Source organism: Chaetura pelagica, unplaced genomic scaffold, assembly GCF_000747805.2.
Source record: "Chaetura pelagica isolate M959 unplaced genomic scaffold, ChaPel_1.0 scaffold388, whole genome shotgun sequence".
NCBI lineage: Eukaryota > Metazoa > Chordata > Aves > Apodiformes > Apodidae > Chaetura > Chaetura pelagica.
The window spans coordinates 666,003-685,655 of record NW_009954111.1 but is presented as its reverse complement, the minus strand read 5'-3'; the positions used below and the strand labels follow the sequence as shown (position 1 = coordinate 685,655).

The 19,653-nt window shown below is 37.9% G+C and overlaps 1 protein-coding gene across 2 annotated transcripts in view; it reads left to right on the top strand.

Annotated features, from left to right (window-relative positions):
* Positions 1-16,769, top strand: part of SYTL2 (synaptotagmin-like 2) — a 38,796-nt gene extending 22,027 nt beyond the window's left edge. Inside the window, exons 7-18 of one of the 2 annotated variants that reach the window (XM_010002547.1) lie at positions 617-688; positions 5,938-6,039; positions 7,009-7,062; positions 7,779-7,873; positions 9,276-9,395; positions 10,381-10,550; positions 11,149-11,251; positions 11,649-11,819; positions 13,415-13,493; positions 14,402-14,501; positions 15,223-15,428; positions 16,436-16,769. In XM_010002547.1, coding sequence (XP_010000849.1) covers positions 617-688; positions 5,938-6,039; positions 7,009-7,062; positions 7,779-7,873; positions 9,276-9,395; positions 10,381-10,550; positions 11,149-11,251; positions 11,649-11,819; positions 13,415-13,493; positions 14,402-14,501; positions 15,223-15,428; positions 16,436-16,581 — 1,418 coding nt within the window. In that variant the 3' untranslated portion in view covers positions 16,582-16,769. Of the gene's footprint in view, positions 1-616; positions 689-5,937; positions 6,040-7,008; positions 7,090-7,778; positions 7,874-9,275; positions 9,396-10,380; positions 10,551-11,148; positions 11,252-11,648; positions 11,820-13,414; positions 13,494-14,401; positions 14,502-15,222; positions 15,429-16,435 lie in introns of both variants that reach the window. The other variant, XM_010002546.1, reaches the window with a different exon arrangement.
* The last annotated feature ends 2,884 nt before the right edge of the window (positions 16,770-19,653 follow it).

Below are 19,653 nucleotides of genomic sequence, written 5' to 3'. Positions count from 1 at the left end.
AGGAATGTGCTACATACTGCAGAATTAAATTCTAAATCACTTTTTTTTCTATTTTAATGCTCTAATGTAGTCAATATTTTTAATATGATCTTCTATTGTTATTCTTAAGAATTGACAATCAGATCAGAGTCTGGATAGGCACCTGTATTTTGGATGGTGAAGGTGAACTGACAGCATTTGGACAAAATTCCTGTCAGAAAGCCTCGTAGGTTTGTCTCTACAGGAACTGAAGAACCTTTGGTGTTCTGCTGTCAACTGTCCTTGGTAGTAACCCAGTTGTGACTTGGGGATTTGCTCATGGGACTAAGCACAAATATGCTGGGCTGCCTTCCCCGCTTCAATGTAGCCATTTCCTTTAGAAAGCGAATAGCCAATCTTATCTGCCTGCACCCTCAAAAGTAATATGATTAATCATCCAGTAGGATATCTCAGTGCAGGAATTTATTTTTTGCTCCGTTGCCCACAGTATGGTTCTTTCAAAAACACAAGGACAGAGAACTTCTCTCCACTAACAATTAAATAAAAATAATATATATCTGACAGATTGTCAAGATAGATACAACATTGTAGAGTCATGTGTCTGATTCCTAACTGTGAAAGATTGTTTATGTTGCAGATGAACATCAGCTTTCTCCTAAGATAGAAGCACATGAGGTGTCAAATAGCAATTCTACAAGTCTTCAACAAGGTAAGCCTGATCTTGTTGAGGAGAGAGATGCTAAAACCACTTTCAAGCCTGACAAACATGCTGATGAACTCATGGAAGTGACCGATGAATCTGTGTCAAAAGTTTTAGAGTGGTTTAAAAGAAGTTCTGGTACTGAAGATGGAAAACATGTATCAGCTAGATCCCAAGGCAGGGAACACACAGAGGAAGTGGACTTAGCAGGAACTGCAGTTCTTTCTACAGAGCACAGTGGGTTTAGCATGGATGGAAAAACAGAAGGTACAGAAGAGTTACCATTTGGAAAGGTTAAACAACAGAACAGAATTTCACCTACATCACTTATTTCAGAAGATGTACAGATGATGAAAGAGAGGATGAAACCTAAGAAAGCAGAAGAGAATGATGGGCAAACTGACAAATCACAAACTGAAGTTGACTGTACAAGAATTGAAGAAGAAGAACATGGTCAAGAAATCAGGAAACAGAATCAAAAACTGAATCTCTTGGAACATCAAGCACACAAGCTACCAGCTCAGAAATATGAATCGGAGAAGGCAATAAGAGAAAAAAGAAGAATAAGGGAGATCAGAGCATTCTGGGAAAGGGATAAAACTATCCCCAGTCATGGAGAGAAAGAAGATCGTAATTCATCAGGTGGCAGTGCTATGAAAGGTCTTGGAGAAAGTGACAAAATAAAATCAACTGCAGTAAACTTCCCTAGGGGATTGGATGATCAAAGCAAGAATACACTAAGAAGTGCTGAACTAAGTTGTGCAAGCCAGGCTTCAAGAAATGAACATCAAAGCTCTTCTGAGTTTGGATCAAGCTGTGCAGCTGAAAAGTCAGAAAGAACACTTCCATCTAATGGTGAAGTTCATGAATATGCAGAACTGCCAAAAGACAGTAACTTGCAGCCAAGAGATGGTGCCACTTCAGCTTCCCCAGAAAGAAAAGACAAAGATGATAAAGAAACACTTAAAGAAGCTGCTGCTTGTTCCCAAGAGAAGCCCAGCTTCCAGGTTTCGTCTTTAAAAGAAAAAATGAATGAAAAGTCCAGGAATCACATTTCATATCCTTCACAGTTCCAGAGTCTGAGAAACTTCTGGGATACTGGAGTTAAATTGCACAGTAGCATTGATAGTGAAAATGTTTCTTTCCCAAGTAATAGTAGCTCAATAACTTACAAAAGGAAATCAAAGGAAGATAAGAAAGGCAGTGATAATGTGAGCAAGCAAGACTTAATTCAACACCAAAGCCAAACATCTGAGAGACAAAAAACACAGAAATTGGACTTCATGGAGTATGAATTGCCTCTGGGATCTTCTACCCTGAAAGGTCTGAATGTGACACACAAAAAAAATACAGACTCTATCCAGTTGGACAGAAAGCCAGATCTTTCAAAACTCCAGGAAAAAATGGGTCTTCCAGAGCAAGAAGTTAAAGAATGCATAGAAAAAAGTATTTTTTCATTGGAAGAACATCATATTTCTGTGCAGTTGCTCCAATCACCTGGTGATAATGATGTTTTAAAGAAGACAACCATGGATGATTGTTTATATTTACCTATAGAAGAAGCAGAGAACAAAAGAAAACTGTTAGATGCCAGCTTCTCTAAAGAGGAAGTTGCAGAGACTGTGGATAAGGTATTTCTACCTAAGGATGACCTTGATGTATTTAAATTAGGCCTAAAGAAGTTAGAAAAGGAAGCCTCTGAGATGTCAACTAGCTTGAACCTAAAAGAAAACATTTCAAAAGGGACAAGTGTTCACTCAAATCAGTGCAAGGTCTTTGAAAGAGCAGCAGAACAGAGCCATGATATTGCTCCTGCTGATCAAAAAGAAGAAGTAGGCAAAAGCAGAGGGAAAGTGAATATCCTATCAACAGATGAGCATGAAAACAAAAAAAGCCTCAGGAGATTGTTTAGGGAATTTGAACCTTTCCACCTACGACATCAGGCAGCAGACAAGAATTATACTCTTGAGAGTTCTCAGAGGCCTCAACCTGATTTGCAGAACCTGCTCAGAGAAACCTTTGCATCTCAACCTTCTGAATATAGCAGGGTCAGAATAAAAACATCTGATGACACAAATAGTATATCACAAACTAATTGTACCTTAGAATCATCATGTCAAGATGAAACTCATTGGCCTGAAGAGATCAGTGAGACCACAGAAAAATCTGTTGCTCCACCCAAGGTCAATGGCTTGAGTTCTGCTTTAGAGAAGCTGCTGAAGGAGGCATCTGAAACACCACCTCCTAAAGCAAAGCATCCTGACAGCACAGTACAGAGGACTGGTGGGATGGATTTTAAAAGCACAATCTATGAGCATAATGGACAGAAGGTCAGTGAGACCATAGAAAAATCTGTTGCCCCATCCAAGGTCAGTGGCTTGAGTTCTGCTTTAGAGAAGCTGCTGAAGGAGGCCTCTGAAACACCACCTCCTAAACCAAGACGTGCTGACAGAACATTATGGAGGACTGCTGAAATGGAAGCTAAAAGCAAGACCTATGAGCATGATGAAAAGTTACCACAGGAAATTGATGAGACCATAGAAAAGTCTGTTGCCCTATCCAAGGTCAGTGGCTTGAGTTCTGCTTTAGAGAAGCTGCTAAAGGAGGCCTCTGAAACACCACCTCCTAAACCAAGACGTGCTGACAGCACAGTACGGAGGACTGCTGAGATAGAAGCTCAGAGCATGACTTATAAGCATGATGAAGAGTTGCCACAGGAAGTTGATGAGACCATAGAAAAGTCTGTTGCCCTATCCAAGGTCAGTGGCTTGAGTTCTGCTTTAGAGAAGCTACTGAAGGAGGCCTCTGAAACACCATCTCCTAACCTGAAGCATGCTGACAGCACAGTACAGAGGACTAGTGGGATGGATCTTAAAAGCATGACCTATGAGCGTGGTAAAGAGTTGCCACAGGAAGTCAGTGAGACCATAGATAGATCTGAAGTTTCCAAGGTTGAATATGGAATATTTGATGTTTATTTGCAGAAGCTGCTTAAAGAGGTCTCTGAAACACCAGCTTCTGTGCTGGAAGATATGGATGAGAAAATACAAGGTAAAATACAGACCAATCTAAGCATTCATACTCCACATCAACAGGATAGAGATCATCCTCAAGAAATACAAGAAACAATAGAAAAAAAATCCATTTCAGATTTTGCAAAATTCAGTGAATTTAGTTGCTCTTTAGAAAAACTTCATAAAGAAGCTTCTGAAGTTTCATGTCTAATATCCAACGAGTTAAATAAACAGGAAGAGTCTGGGGATCACGTATTTCAGTCACAAAAAGAGACTCTATTTTTGACAAGGTCACAGCCACATAATGCTGTGAGTAGCTATCGAACACAGATGAAGATAGCTATCAAAGGGGGAGCTCCACAACAGAATATCAAAGCTTCAGTAAATGATCTTGCAGTAAGTGAAATTGAAGCTTCTGATCTTCTTAAAAGAAGTGGAGCTATCAATAAAATAGAAAAGAGAAACATGGCTCCAGTTGATCTTCCTCCTTTGGAAGGAGAGACCAATATAATTGCAATGAAGCCATTCCAGATAAATACAAAAGGAGGAAGAGACAAAAGTACATCCTTGGATGCCTCTGAAAAGAATTCAGAATTTAAAGCCCTGTTGGAATACAGAAGAACAAGCACACCCCTTAAAGATGAAAGCAGCTCCCCCCAGCCAGAAGGAGCTCAGCTCTGCCTGATGTTTCAGCGAGAGGAAGAAGATGGCTCCAGTTTGGGATCTATGTTTTCAGATGAAAACTCTGATTCCCACTCTGGAACTGGAAGTACAACTCGTGAGCCATTTGATTTCTAAAATTCATGGTGCTGGGTTGTCAAATATGGCTACAATTTTTTATTTTTATTTTTGGTAGCCAGTTTGAAATATGTTAACTGGAAGTCTGTGTGATACTTATTTCTTAATTGAATGCTTTGGATATCTTTTGGGGAGGGATGGGAAGAACTAATTACGTCCTTTAACTGGGAAGTGTTTGACAACCATTAACTACATTTGGGTAAAGCTTTTTGGTAAGGGGAGTTTAATAGCACAAATCCATCATATTAGTCTTCATTATTTACTTTTTTCTTCTTCTCCTATGACATTGCCTTCAAAGGAGTAACATTGTAACATCAAAATCTGGTATTTCTTTTAAATATACTGGATTAAAGAAGAAAAAAAAAATACAAAATCAGCGACTGACTGAATCATTATTTAGTTTGACCCCCTAGTCTTCAAAGATAAATACTTATCAGTGGAATGTCTGGATATAAAGATAATACCAGTGCTCTGTGCTATTTTACTTGGCATTGCTGCCTGTTGCACTAGGAAGTGACCATGTTAATGAAGGGATCTTTACACTAGGATTCTCATTATTTGGTTGAATGGCAGCTCTAGTCAATGTATAGTGTGTGACAGTCATCAGAGAGCTTAAGGTGAAAGAGATCGTTTAACCTTTAATCTGCTGTTGAGAAACTGAGTTTTCTTCACCTGGAGAATCCAAGAAATTTGTGCCGTTTCCAGGGCCTGCCAACTTACTCTTGAGCCTGTTTTGTAAGAGATTCCAATGAAAGCCAGAGAAAACTCAAGACAAATGAGGAAAAATGAAACATAATTTCTTTTTACCCATAATTATGGACAGCACCACTGTAAGGCCTGGTTTGTTGGCTGATAGGGAGGAAGGTAAGGTAGGGAGGAGAGCAGATCTTAAAGGTTTCTGAAGGATCTATGTCTGTCTTGATTCTGCCCTTGGAGACAATTCCATAATTTCAAGGATCCACATATCTCCACAGCTGGGTTTTTGGTGGTTATTACTCAAGTATTACTCAAAGTTCCTTTTATGGGGGAGAAAATAACAGTATATTTACACAGAGGGAAAAACTAAAGCTATTAACTTTTTTTGTACTGATTCATAACAAGATGGTTACAAAGTGACTAAAGTCTGAGTTTATTGTATATCGTTCTTAGATATTGAAGTGTCACAACATCCTGAAGCACCCTTATTAGACAGAGATACCTACACAGGGCACATCAGCCAACCTGCCTCTCTCTACTGATGGCTGAGAGAAATTAGAGAGAGCAAGTGGACACTTATAATTAGACATTTTGTTTAGTTTGGATTTATTTTGTATTTTCATTGAATAGTCATTATCTTTGCTAACAGTCAAAAGAGATTCTCCTGAGAAATCTGTTTATTTTTTTTAGTGATTTGCTTAAAATGGCATGTCTCTGTGTGCAGTGTTCATGTGTTTTGTCTTGTAACAGGTTCAGAAGAAGAATTAAACCCTGTTTTCATGGCTTTGAAAAGGAGTGCAGATAGGAAAATGCCTTCCAAAAGTCTAGAGGACATTCCATCAGCCACCTCAAGTGAGCACCAAGCTTGTGCGTGTCTCCCATGACCCCCAGTTTGGCTTAAGTGTGTTCATGCTGGTCTTCCATACAGCTTTGCCAAGTAGTATTTTTGTCTTTTCTTCTCCATAAGCTGTATGGAGCTTGTCCTGTAGAACTGAATTCTTCTCTCATGTGGTTTAGTTTCCAGTTCTTTGTTAGTTTTGAAACAACACTGGTCTATGAAGCAGACATCTTCCAAAAATGCACAGTGATAAACTGTTTCTTGGATAGTTTTTCAGTAGTGAAGGAATTGGCAACTACCCAAATCTCTAATGAGCAACACGTGCCATTGTTGCCTGGCTGTTTGCTTGGGTCAGATTAGCAGGCAGTGGAAGTATGAAAAAATCATCTTAGTTTAGCAGTTTCTAGCAGTTAATACACCAAACTTGCTTTCAGAGAACACAATGACACAAGATTGTACTTCAAATTAATTCCTAACTTCCATTTGTAGCCTCCTAGGATTTTATTATTATTATAATTATTATTTTTATTATTCCTATCTCCCTTCACCCTTCCCCTGAGTGTTTTCAAGTTTATCTCATGTCTAACAAGGAAGACATAAACTGAAACCACATTTGTAAACTGAATTGTGGAGGTGTAGATTTTGAAAGATGTTGGCTGTTGTTGGCAATTTACTCTTCTAATACGACTTATGCTACTGCTTCTTGCTTCTAACTAGTCCCTAGGTTTTAGGTGTGCACTAACATTGTTGCAACAGCACACTGGTAGGAACGGTGTCAACGTGAGACTGCTGCTGGGATGTAGGCTTCAATAGTGTGTGAAGTAGAAAGCATCTCTTCAATTTAACCATTCCCATGGGCTCTGCTGGTTTGTTTGGGGGTTTTTGTCCTCATTACTTTTAATTCTACTATTACCACTGCCTTCCATTTTATCATACTGAACAGCAACATTTCTAACTATATATTACTTTTTTTTCCTGCACAGATAAAGGAAAAGTAAATAATCCAAAGGAAGAATTAGCTCTTAGTGCTGAAGATGGTAAATATCTGTTGCGTCTGCATGGAAGCCTTATTATTTTTTCAATGGCCTCTCTTTGCTAGTGAAGGGGTGTTTGTAATCAAGAATTGCATTGTGCTTTTAGATTTTACTAACTTCAGTATGACTGAAATGCTTTTGAAGAATTTTGTTGTATTGTTTATTCTTAAGGAATATACTTGTTATGTCCTGCTGTATCCGTACAGACTCTGTGCCACCTACCAATGTATTATTTTTGCCTTTATTCATTCAGTCTATGAAACAGTTGCTGAAATAATTGAGAGCTTTGAACATTAGCTCAGTTCAAAGGCATGGCCTGAGTTAAGTTTATTTACGGTAAAATTTTACAGTAAAATCCTTATTCCAGGAAGAGAATCTGAAAGGTAAATTGAAAATCACTTCATCACATTTGATCAGAATTCCCTTTCAGCACCTAGGCTTTTACATCACATCAAGCAATGTAAGCAGTTCTGCTCCTGCCAGAAAAAGTTATTTGGTCAGTGTTACAGGAGATTTCAAAGTAGATTTTTCTTACTAATTATAGTTTCTCTGAGTCCTGTGAGGATGAGAGAAGGAATAAAATCTTGCATCCAAGTTATAAACTTGCATGTGCATGTGTTTCATCAGAAGTTGTTTGTTTCTAAACATACCTTGTTATGGAATATCACTGTTTTGATGTACAGCTTGTTTTTAAAATTATTTGAATTGCTGCTCTCCAGTTTCCACAGTGCCTTCACAGCCTGACAAGCTGTTTTCCAATCCTGAAAAACTCAAAGGACTAAGCAAATCAGTACCATCATTCCTACAGGAGGAGGCAAGTTCCATCTCTGAAATATTATGACTAAAACTTTTGATTATTGTGTCATTTTACATTTGTCGAGTAGTGCTTCCCAGGGTCTGTCAAGTCAGCTTACTGTTGGACCAGGGCATGGAATTGAGCTTGTGGTGTAACAATCAGGAGATGATCCCAACCAACCAGTGGCTAATTAACCTTTCTGAAGCTTTAGTCCAGTAACTACAGGGTTATTCTTACTGTACAGCTCAACATACAGAGTATGTTTTACATAGGAGCTGGAAGCATAGTGAATGCTTGCTGTTATTCCCAAAGGCAATCTCTATCCCTAAACTAACAGGTCTTTTACTTTTATTTGTTTCCCCTTCAGAACATATATATGAGCATAAATTAATTTTCTTCAGAGCCAAAAATCTAAAATGAGTATGTAAGACCATAAGAAAGTCACTATCTGGTAACCCTTCTCAGAGAGGTATTAGCTTGGTGTTCTGCTTAGGGGTGTAGGTTCACGTACCAGGTGGTTAACTCTGTGTAGGTAAAATTTCAGAGTTGCCAGCAACACACTGGGCCTCTATGAGTCTATTGTTATCATCACCATCACTATCATCATCATGATGTGGGCCGCGGAATAAGCTATGAGGCTGTATTTAAATCTCCTAAAATATCACTGAAGTTTGAAAGTGATGAGTGATTTTGAACTGCCTGGTCTTGTGACTCCCCAAGCAGTCAGTAAAGAGAGGAATGGAGACTGTGTTTAGACCAAGCAGGACCTCCTACCATAAGTGCCTGAAAGAGGTAACTCCATTGGTCACAGGGAACAGGAAGCTCTGGAGAATAGGAAATACCTTGTAATTGTTGAACTTGGATAACACCATAGACTGTTTTTTGCAAAAGCCATTCACTGTATCCAGTGCTGTTCTACTGTGCATATTACCTTCCAGCCAGGTGCCTTCAAGACAGAGGGTACAGAATTGATACTATTTGCTGTATAACAGAAGGGACTGATAAAAAACCTGACTGATATCACTTGCATTAGTTTGTGCATGAGACAGTGAAGTAGAGAAGTTGAGTTTAATTGTCTGAATATAGTTAACTTTGTACTTTTTCATTGTTATCTGAGATTTAAAAATAAAAAAAACAAACCTGGTTGCTTTACTGCTTTTAAAAAAATTTCAGTGTAGGCTTTCCATCAGAAAAATCCCCTTTCAAATTTGTTTGTGCATGACCTAATTCAAGAAATATTAATTACTCAAGTTGCACTACAATGGAATTTAAATTCAAGTTTTTAGTGAGTCTCAACCTGCATTAAAACTATGTTTATTTTTTTGTTTGTTTTCTTAGTTGTGTTGTTTTTGGTTTTTTTTAATGTTCCTTATGACTATAAAGAAGCTACACAGACTTTCTTTCTGTGATGTTTTTGTAGAGTGATGACAGAGAGACAGATACAGCATCAGAAAGCAGTTATTCCCTTGGCAGAATCAAGAAGAGTCCCAGCTCTCTAACCACTCTTAGTGGCTCTTCTGGCATGGCCTCCTTATCCTCTGTATGTAAACCAAAGCCTTTTTTTAATGGCACTTTGCTTTTGCTAATCTCTTCAGTATTGTTTTGCTTCCCTTCTTATTCCTCCTCTCTTTCTCCCCTTGGCATCTCTGTCTCCTTCCTTTTGTTATGTGAACTTCTGCATGGAATTGCCTAAAACAAAATCGGTTTTACTTTTTTTTTGTTTGTTTTCTAGTAATCTATTGGAGCCTGTTCAGGACTCCACTGTGCAGCATATTCTATAAATACTGAACTGAGAGATGGCTTTTACCTCAGGAGCTTACATCTGCAGCTGAAACTGAGGGGAAATTTTTATAGAATAAATCTTGACAAAAGGAAAGAGAGGGGAGAAATAAATGAAAGAAAGAGGCAGCATTGGTGTGTGTAATCAAGTCAGTGAACTAGCTAACCAAAAGTCATTAGTTATTGTGGATTTCATGGGGAAAAGTAGAATTTTGGGGAAGGATACTGAGATTAGAAAAGGCTGTACATCCTTCTCTTTCTAAATATGTAGTGTTTAATGTTTAGTGTTTAATTTAGGTAAAGAATTAATCCAGATAGACTTTATCACTAACCTTTTTGTAAATATTTTCAGAACACCTGTTGCCCTAAACTTTTAGGCTCTGCTTTCTGCAAGGAAGATCAGCTGAAGAGACACATAAGTAGTGTGTCAAGGATCTAATCACAGGCCATCTCTAGATCTACAGCATCCAATAATTTTATGTCTTCTATCTTAATGCAATCAACACATTCAGATTTTTTTTTGTAGAAAACTTGGCCTAACGCCTTTGATTTACAAATGAATTTCTTTTGTTTATCTGCTTGCTGAGAAGCTTGAGTAATAGTGTTCAGTACATATTTCTATTGCATCTAAAGACACATGGTTGATTTCTTTACTGTCTGAATTCTGAACATAACTTCTACCCTAATCTTGATGTATCTGGTGAAAAGCAATGCCTGGAAAATTTTTCTCCTCTTGTGTGATGCAGGTGAGCGGAAGTCTAATGAGCATCTGTAGTGCAGACTTTGGCAATGTTGATGTGAAGGGGAACATTCAGTTTGCTATTGATTATGTAGAACAGCTGAAAGAGCTCCACATTTTTATTTGCCAGTGTAAAGACTTGGCAGTAGCAGATGTTAAGCGACAGCGTTCAGACCCGTAAGTAGAGAGAAATATCTTGATTCCATAATGGAAGTATTTCTTTTAACATGTAAATGTAAACTGTGGGGTTTTTTTGTTGTTGCTGTTTTTTTTTTTAAATCTATATAACCTGTGGGAGTAAACAACCCAATAATTAAATGAAGAGGCTATAACATGCTTTATGTGGTTTTCTACTCTGAAATGAAGTGGAATTGCCACTATAAATTGGTATATATGTTAACATGGGAAGCTTAAACTTCTAAGAATCTGACATTGTCTTGTTGAAATTCAACTTTCCTGCTTTGGTAAGTTTTCAGTATGATTAGAGCCTACAAATATGATATTTAGGCAGAGTATAATTAAATATTCTATATTTGTATGTGTTGAGGAGATATTTCAGCAGATTTCCCTTGGTAGAGAAAGGTTAATGTCCCACTTGGAGAACTATTATTATACTTCACCACTGCTATTCCATCTCTTAAGTGTAACAGCTGAACAACATAATCACTAGTTAAGTGGGTTTCTTTTACTTTATAAGCAAATACTTGTGCATTTTGGAAAGGGAAATTGGAAGGAAGGTTTCCTTGCTCTTCTAACCAGCCTGTTTAAATTTTAGGTATGTAAAGTCCTACCTGCTTCCAGAGAAATACAAGTTGGGCAAACGGAAGACCTCGGTGAAAAAGAAAACTTTTAATCCAGTCTATAATGAAATACTGAGGGTATTTATCAGACTATTGCCATGAAATACTGCATGCATGAAGTATGAGGAGCCTTAACTTCTAGTAACAGATCCCGATGATCTCAAAAGAGACATCTGTGTTAGATTGCTCTGTAGAAAGTACCTATGTCCTTCCACTGACAGATTAAGTCTACAATGTACTCTGGATACAGCACTGAGAGCACTGGTTGTTCTGTACTTCTTTCAAACAAACACAAGCTAAGTACAAGTTTAAGATGCTTGAAAAAAATAAAGCATGATGAGAGTTTTCTTCTGAAACGAAGAAGTGAACATTTAGAGATGTATGAACCCAGGCATGTTCTCTAAACTTGTCATTTCCAGGCATTGATGAAAATCTAGCTTGTTTTACCCTTTTTCTCATTTCTTTCTCCTGGCAGTATAAAATTGAGAAGGGTCTCTTGAAGAACCAAAGCCTTAATATCTCTGTCTGGCACAATGATACCTTTGGGAGGAACAGCTTCCTTGGTGAAGTGGAGCTGGATTTAGGAACCTGGGACTGGAATGATAAATCCAACAAGCAGATAAACTGGTATCCACTCAAACCGAGGGTAGGTTACTAAGGCTGGATTAACTGTTTTATATTTTCCATTGTGTAAGTACAAATCCAAGTCATTATTTATTTAGGCCTGATCTGGTATGTTCTGTTTTTTGTGTTGGTTATAATCATAACCACCTCTTTACTAGTAACTGGAACTGTTCTGAGATTTCTATTAATCTAGTATGTAGCTAGATATTATAGTAGGAAAACCTTTCTTATAGTCTAAGGAGTAGGAGTTTCAAGATTTTTTTCACTTCTATCATGTTTCTGCAACAGACAGCTTAAGACACTTGTTCCTTGAATATGAAGTAAACCTCCTGAGAATGAGAAGAAAGTGCAGCAACATTTTAATATCAGATGTAATGATGACTTCCATGTCTGTATGCCTCTTGTTTCTTATTGGGTTTCAGTAAAAATCTAAATTTTTAGCTAAGCTGCTTCTGGTTTCTCATTTGTTTGGTTTTGTTTTTTTGTTTTTTTTTTTTGTTATTGTTGGTTGGTTTTTGTTTGTGTGGTTTTGGTTTTCTTGTTGTTGTTTTGTTTGTTTCTTTGTGGTTTTATTTTCTTTTTTATTTTTCCCTGGAATTTACTTAATTAGTTTATTCCCAAACTAGCTCAATCCAAAGTTCTATAATTAGTAGAACAAACCAGGAATGTCGTGGTAGTCTTTAGCACTAGTTTAATTTCACTAATCTTACAACATCTCTGGGTAGATAAATGTAACCACATGAAAACAGGTGCCATGTTCTGGTCCATGATTCTGTATGAAGAAATGACATATTCATGTGCCTTTTTGGAAGATAACTCCTGTTGAGGCTGATTTTTAGATCACGATCTTCCTCCAGAAGTGAGTTTATTAAGGTACACTTCCTGTTGCATAGAGTAAGTTTCCCAGTTGAAAAAGCATATGTTATAGTTTTAAATAAATAAACAGCTATGGAAAATATGCTCCCTCAAAGCCTTTTGGCCTCTCCAGGGTCTTGTTTTCCACTTTAGTGGAAGAGTTATATATCTGAGGAACTGTCAAGTGGTTAAACTTGCCCTAAAATCTCTTCAGTGAAGGAAGACTAATGAATAAGGAAACAAGACAGGCTGAGAGAGTTGGGGCTGTTCAGCCTAGAGAAGAGAAGGCTCCGGGGAGACCTTTTAGCACCTTCCAGTACTTGAAAGGGGCCTACAGGAAAGCTGGGGAGGGGCTTTTCATCAGAGAAGATAGTGATAGGACAAGGGGTCAAGTTTTTAAACAGAGAGGGGAGATTTAGGCTAGATATTAGGAAGAAATTCTTCACTATAAAGGTGGTGAGGAACTGGAATGGGTTGCCCAGGGAGGTTGTTGATGCCCCATCCCTGGAGGTTTTTAAGGCCAGGTTGGATGGGGTTTTGTGCAACCTGGTCTAGTGGCAGGGTTCCCTGCTCATGGCAGGGGGGTTGGAACTTGATCTTTGAGGTCCCTTCCAACCTTAATGATTCTATGATTCTATGGTTAAGAATAAAAACTTGCCTTATGTAAAAGTCAAGCTTGTTGCAGTGAAAAAATTTGCCTGGTAAACTCCGTGCATGAACTGCAAGCTTTGAGATTTGTGGGTTTTTTTCCTTGCATTTCAGACTTCAACAATGGCTCTTGAACTAGAAAACAGAGGGGAGATGAAACTAGCCCTGCAGTATGTCCCACACCCTGTTGGAGGTATGCACTTCTGCTTTGTTTGGTCTCCTCAGGCCTTTGGGTTTTTGTTTTTTTTCTCTTATTTAAAAACAAAAACCAAAACCTGTCTAGTGTTTTCCAGCCAATGCAGACATCTTCTTTAACATAAAAGTAGGCTAATTTTTTTTCTAAAGTATTAAGTCACCCTGGTCATTAATTCTGTTTAGGATCCAAAGATCACTTTAAGTTATTTTGTTTTCATGTCACTACAGCAGAAATTACTCAGTTGTAATCTTAGATTTGTAATGCAATCTGTATGTGTGAGAGAGTTCTGTTTTCTCACTAATAATTTTAGAGATTATAAATAATGAGGCAGGTGCTGTGATTTGATAAATAAACAATGACAACACACTAAATCTGAACAATATTAGAAGTAGAAAATAACAGTAAGTATTTAGAATGCTGTAACTTATACCACTGTGATCTGTTTGGTTTAATCTTGTCTGGCAACTGATAACTGGCTGATCTGACAGTGGAGCCAGGTCAAGTCTTCAATCCAGCCAGTCAATAAGAATCAAATATAGATCACAAACGTGCTTAATTGAAAGTACAAGAGGCAACAAATGCTAACATCACATAGCATGAAGACAATCTGATTTCTTTATCTAGGAGGCTTGTAAAGAGAAGACCAGTAGCATGCATTTGTTTACTTGTAACAGGAAAAAAGTAGGAATAGAGAGATTATGTGATCTTGCAGTACTTTGATGGGATGAAGACTGCAGCTTCAAGAATACAGAGAGGAATGATGAATTAAGATGTGAGATAATGAGAGTCTAGGCTGAATATCACCTCTACAAATGGGCAGGAAATGCTGCACCATAGAAATCACCTTTAAAAGGGATTACAAAGGGATACAAGGCTTAATCAGATTTTTTGTTTTAATTTTACAGGAAAGAAGACTCAATCTACTGGCGAGGTCCACATCTGGGTGAAGGAATGCCATGACCTTCCTGTCCTGAGAGGCAACAGACTCAATGCTTTTATTAAGTGGTAAGAAGTGTGGTTGAAGTCATCAAACTTGGTGGCCTAATAATGGTACTGTTGTGCTTTCTAATGTTATCTTCATTTTTCTACATTCAAGTGAAAAAAAACTTAAATCCTTTCTGATTCTCCTTTACTGTAATGCAAATTACAACTTCAAGATGCTCAGTATTTACCACCAAGAAAAACACAGGGGGAGCACTTCCTGCATAGTTGCTACTCTTTCATTTTGTCTGGTCAGTTACAAAATTGTGCCTGCTTTTATTTACATGTAAACAAAGTGTTCAAGACTGTGGTTTAGCTTAGCAAATAGCAGGAGGAGACAGAAGTGAGAAGCACAGTTGTACTTCTTCCTCCTCCCTTTCTATATATGGACTAGAAATGTTAAAGGACAAGAATAACAAGATGGTTGGGAAATCTCTGGCACCAGCAAAAAGGTTTCAGCATCATTTAGTGGTGATACAGCAAACAAACTCACTGGTGCCTCTTCTCCACCTGACTTGCCTTTCCATCCTCTGAAGCACAAGGGGTGGGTACATGTTGCCAGTATTTTGTGGAAGGAACTGGAGATATGACCTTTGACTTCATCTCCATGATGCTAAAGCATCTTACCTTTGTCACAATCTAACATGCCAAGGCCAGTGTTAATCATTAGTTATTGTCCCTGCAGTATGTTGGATGCAGGCTGTGCTGTGTGAGTGCAAACTGACCATGCTTTTTATTTCTGAAGTACCATTCTTCCAGATACTAGCAGAAAAAGTCGCCAGAAAACAAGAACAGTGGCAAAAACTACAAATCCAGTATTCAATCACACCATGGTTTATGATGGCTTTAGACCAGAAGATTTGAAAGAAGCTTGCATAGAACTCACAGTCTGGGATCACAACAAACTAGCCAACCACTTCCTGGGAGGTCTCAGGATAGGCCTTGGAACAGGTACTGGACAATTAACACATTAAGCCTCAATTTACAAAAGACAGTCTTTTCTTTCTTTCCTCTTCATTCTATTTCTTCTCTTTTACAAAGATCACTGAACAGCCTTTCAGTTACTTACTTACTGAAGAGTTTCATTCACTAACTTACCTATTCTTCAGCACAGATCCTAAAATATAAATAGTAGTGTTATGAGGGTTAGGATGATTGACAGTAAGGAGAAATATTAGAAATAAACCTTTGCTTGTGCACACATTGTATCTGCTAGTGTTTTAAGTTCAAAATTAAGCTGTTCCTGCACCCAAAATCTTGATAATGTCTCACCTAGTTTTTGCATGACTAAGTATGTATATGGTGTAAAGACAGAATTTGGTGGAGATAAAGGCATAGATCAGGAATGCATAAGATTTTACGGTCTTGGGAAAACTTTACAGATACAAATTAGTTTGTAGCATAAAAGCAATGTAAGATGTATAGATAAAAGAACTGTATCTTTTCCCTATCATTACATTTGTCCCTTTCCTTGTCCTCTCTGGTCTGAGTGGAGGATTTGTCTGGATTCTTTTCAAGCGAGTACAAGAAAAAGTGACTTTTCCTAAATTAACTTCTCACCTGGTTCACCAGAATAACCTAAAATACAAGCTAGGATAGTAAATCTCAATTTCCATTTTGGAGTACCTAAGGTTGTATTGCAGTACAAAATCAGAGTCCTGTCTTATTCTTAAACTCTCTGATCTTAATTTTCCATATGTCTTTCTCCTTGAGACTGTGACAAAAAGATTAAGAGAAAAAAAAGCCTAGAGAAAGATGACAAAGTTTCCATGTGAAACTGTCATTAATTATATTTCACAGAATTGTTAAAGTGTAAAAACATAGAACTGGATTCAAAGTGCTAGGTCAGCTACCTGAGGAGATGAAACTGTTTTAGCAGACAGGCAAATTTGATTGTCTGCTCTCAACTTTGCAGCATATTAAGTGATGATTCTCCTAAAACTCATGTTTTTTTCTAGGCAGAAGTTATGGAACTACAGTAGACTGGATGGATTCTACTTCAGATGAAACTGCCCTTTGGGAGAAAATGATGAACTCACCAAACACATGGATAGAAGATACACTACCTCTCAGGATGCTATTGGTTGCAAAATTAACAAAATAAGGTGGCTTTTTAATTGCTAGTGTCAAAAAGAAACCTTGGGAATTCAATTAAAGCTGTGGGGGTGAAACTTGGAAGAGGAACACAGTAGCTCTTCTGACAGTCTCCATTGCTGTTCTGGTTTTGTGCTGTCAAATGTCACTTCATATTTCAAATTAAACTTCCTGCCTACAAATTATTATGTACATTTAAGGGATTGTTTTATTTCTTATTCACTGATAATGACTTCAAGAAAGAAGGCACTTACAGAATTCAGTTGTTGAGGTAGCTGTGATAGCTGAAAGCTTGTGTTGCCTGGCTGAATTGTTGCTGATCCCTTAAATAGCCTGAATTACCAGCAAAAAAATAAGAGCACATGAACTCTTTCTGTCCAGTTCTATGAATGTTCATGAAGTATTATTAATAAGATAGTAACAGGTTGCATTTTGTACATGCTCATTAGTACACGTCTGTATCCTCATTATGCGATGTCAGATCTTTTCAGTGAGGAACATGAGGATGAAGGTATCTTTTTTAAAGTTGTGGTATTTGTAGTTGTACTTTTCTAGGCTATGAAAGCTGCATCTGTGAAGAAAGAAGTGTCACATGAAGCAGTACTGTAGATGTCCTATTCTGCAAGGTGCAGAGGACTGTTAGTTCCAATATACAATAAAAAGTCAGTTATAAAAAGTTACTTGTTAATCATTGTGCTAGTTTTCAATCCTTACTCATAAATGCTGAAGGCATAGAGCTGAAACTTTTTTAGTCAATGCTACTCTAAAGGATCTAAACCTGCCACTTTTACTTATGACAAGTTATGTTGGGTATTTATCCTGGAAAGTGTATTTGTCTGTACCTGTATCTATTAGCTAGGTTTTTTGCAAAAATACTTTATCTGTGCTTCAGCGCCACCCTTAGGAGAACGCTGGGATCATGGCGGCCTTGCCTTAGATTATTTTACAGAACAGGAGATCGAAGTGGGATGTTTAACTTGTAGAAATGCATGCTAGTAAAGAAAGATAAAGCATAGAATAATTAAAAAAAATAAAATACATTTAAAATAAAAGCAGCCAAAGCTAAATAGGAATTCCATGTTTATTAAAACCCAGTGTTTCACATTAGCAATTCAGCACACAGTATGAAAAAATGTGGGCAGAAACCATTGCTTAAAATAGGTGCATGTTTATTTTCTCCAACAGTGTAGGCCTAAAAGCTGGTGAAATTTTGCACCTCCTTTAAAACGGAGAGGAAATGGGGGCTTTTCTCTGCTCCAACTCAGTTGCTTAATTTAATAGTAGAAATATAAATTATACTTCACAGAATCGTTCTGGTTGGAAAAGGCCTTTAAGATAATTGAGTGCAATCATTAACCTAATTCTACCAAGTCCAGTGCTAAACCATGTCCCTCAGCACCACATCTACATGTCTTCTAACTACCTCCTGAGATGGTGGTTTGACCCTCCCTGGGTAGCCTGTTCCAGTATTTAATTACCCCTTAAGTGAAGAAGTTGCTTCTAATATCTAATCGGAACCTGCCCTCGCACAACTTGAGGCCATTTCCTCTTGTCTTGTTACCTAGGAGAAGAGACCAAACCCCACCTCCCTACAACCTCCTTTCAGGTATTTGTAGAGGGTGATAAGGTCTCCCCTCAGCCTCCTATTCTCTAGACTGAACAACCCTCAGCTTTTCCTCATAAGACTCATTCTCTAGACCCTTCACCAGGTCCATTGCCCTTCTCTGGACTCACTCCAGCACTTCAATGTTTTTCTTGTAGTGAGGGGCCCAAAACTGAACACAGTACTTGAGGAGCAGCCTCACCAAAAAATACTTGGTATTTATTGCAAAATATGAATGGAAAAAATGAAAGGTGCTGTTCAACCTGCTCAACCACTTTCTCTCTTAGCAGCCAGGCAGCCTGTGGAGTTTCCAAATGCCAAAAGCTGTTGTCAGTCTTGGTGTCTTACTGCTTCAGGTGTTCAGGATGAGATGGATTAGCTGCTACAGATTCCATTTTGCCAGATGCACGATAGGGAAGTATGTGGGTACAGCACTTCAGAACAATGTACTTAAATAGCACCTAGTTTGTTTGCATTCTATGCCTATATTGATTCATTTGCACCTGAAATGGTAGGAAGCTGTGAGCATGTTTCCTGTGAAGCTGAAATGCATTGCTATGTCAAAAGAGCTTTGGGACTTCAGCCGGGATGGGGCCTTGAGGCTCCAGATTTTTAGGAACATGTCACATAATCTGCTCTGTTCTATACCCTATACAACTTTGAGAGTTAAGTTTAACTGTCATCAAAATAAAATGTTGGGTTTTCAGCAGTGTCAATCTCCTTGTGTTTTGGTCAAGCAGAACATCTGTCTCACTGTTCTTCAACCATCCTAGAGCTAGGCACAGCATTTTGTCATTATCTCAAAACTTAACACTACACTAAATAGACAAAAACTCAGTTTAAATTAAAAAAGGTAACTAAACATGAACATAAGAATTACTTGTGCACTGCACTTGTGATTAATTAGCATGAGGAACTAATGACACAGCAGTATTATGTACTCATCTAGATTAATCAAGAAACTGAGTCAAGTAACAAAAAATGGGCCCTTTAGTACAAAAATTCAGTGCCGCTCTCCAGTTTTTAATCTCTGCTCAGCATGTGCAGAAAATGGTGACTGTTACAGGTCACTAAAGTGAGTCTTCCTCCTGCTTCCAGATTTCCAGGAGGTGGGCAGAGGCAGTCACAGCAGTGTCTTTGAAAAGCACAGTACCACTTAACAGTGCTAGATATTTTAAAGATGTTATGATCTGCTATGGAGTCTGCATAAAGATCGTTTAGATCTTCAGCAGAGCTTTAGTACCTGTGCTTTCTACTTTTGTACTGTTGTTTCACACAAGACAAGTAAAAGCCATCCTAGTGAGATGAACTTCAGTAAAAGGGAAGATTAAAAACAAAGCTGGTAATTCCCCTGTCCATTCAGTAAAATTTAATTATGGAGTAGAAACATTGCAATTTCACCTCCTACTAAAGGATATTATGTTGATATATTAAAGGTAGTTGAAGATAATGGATACATCTGATGATGTAAGCCAGCAG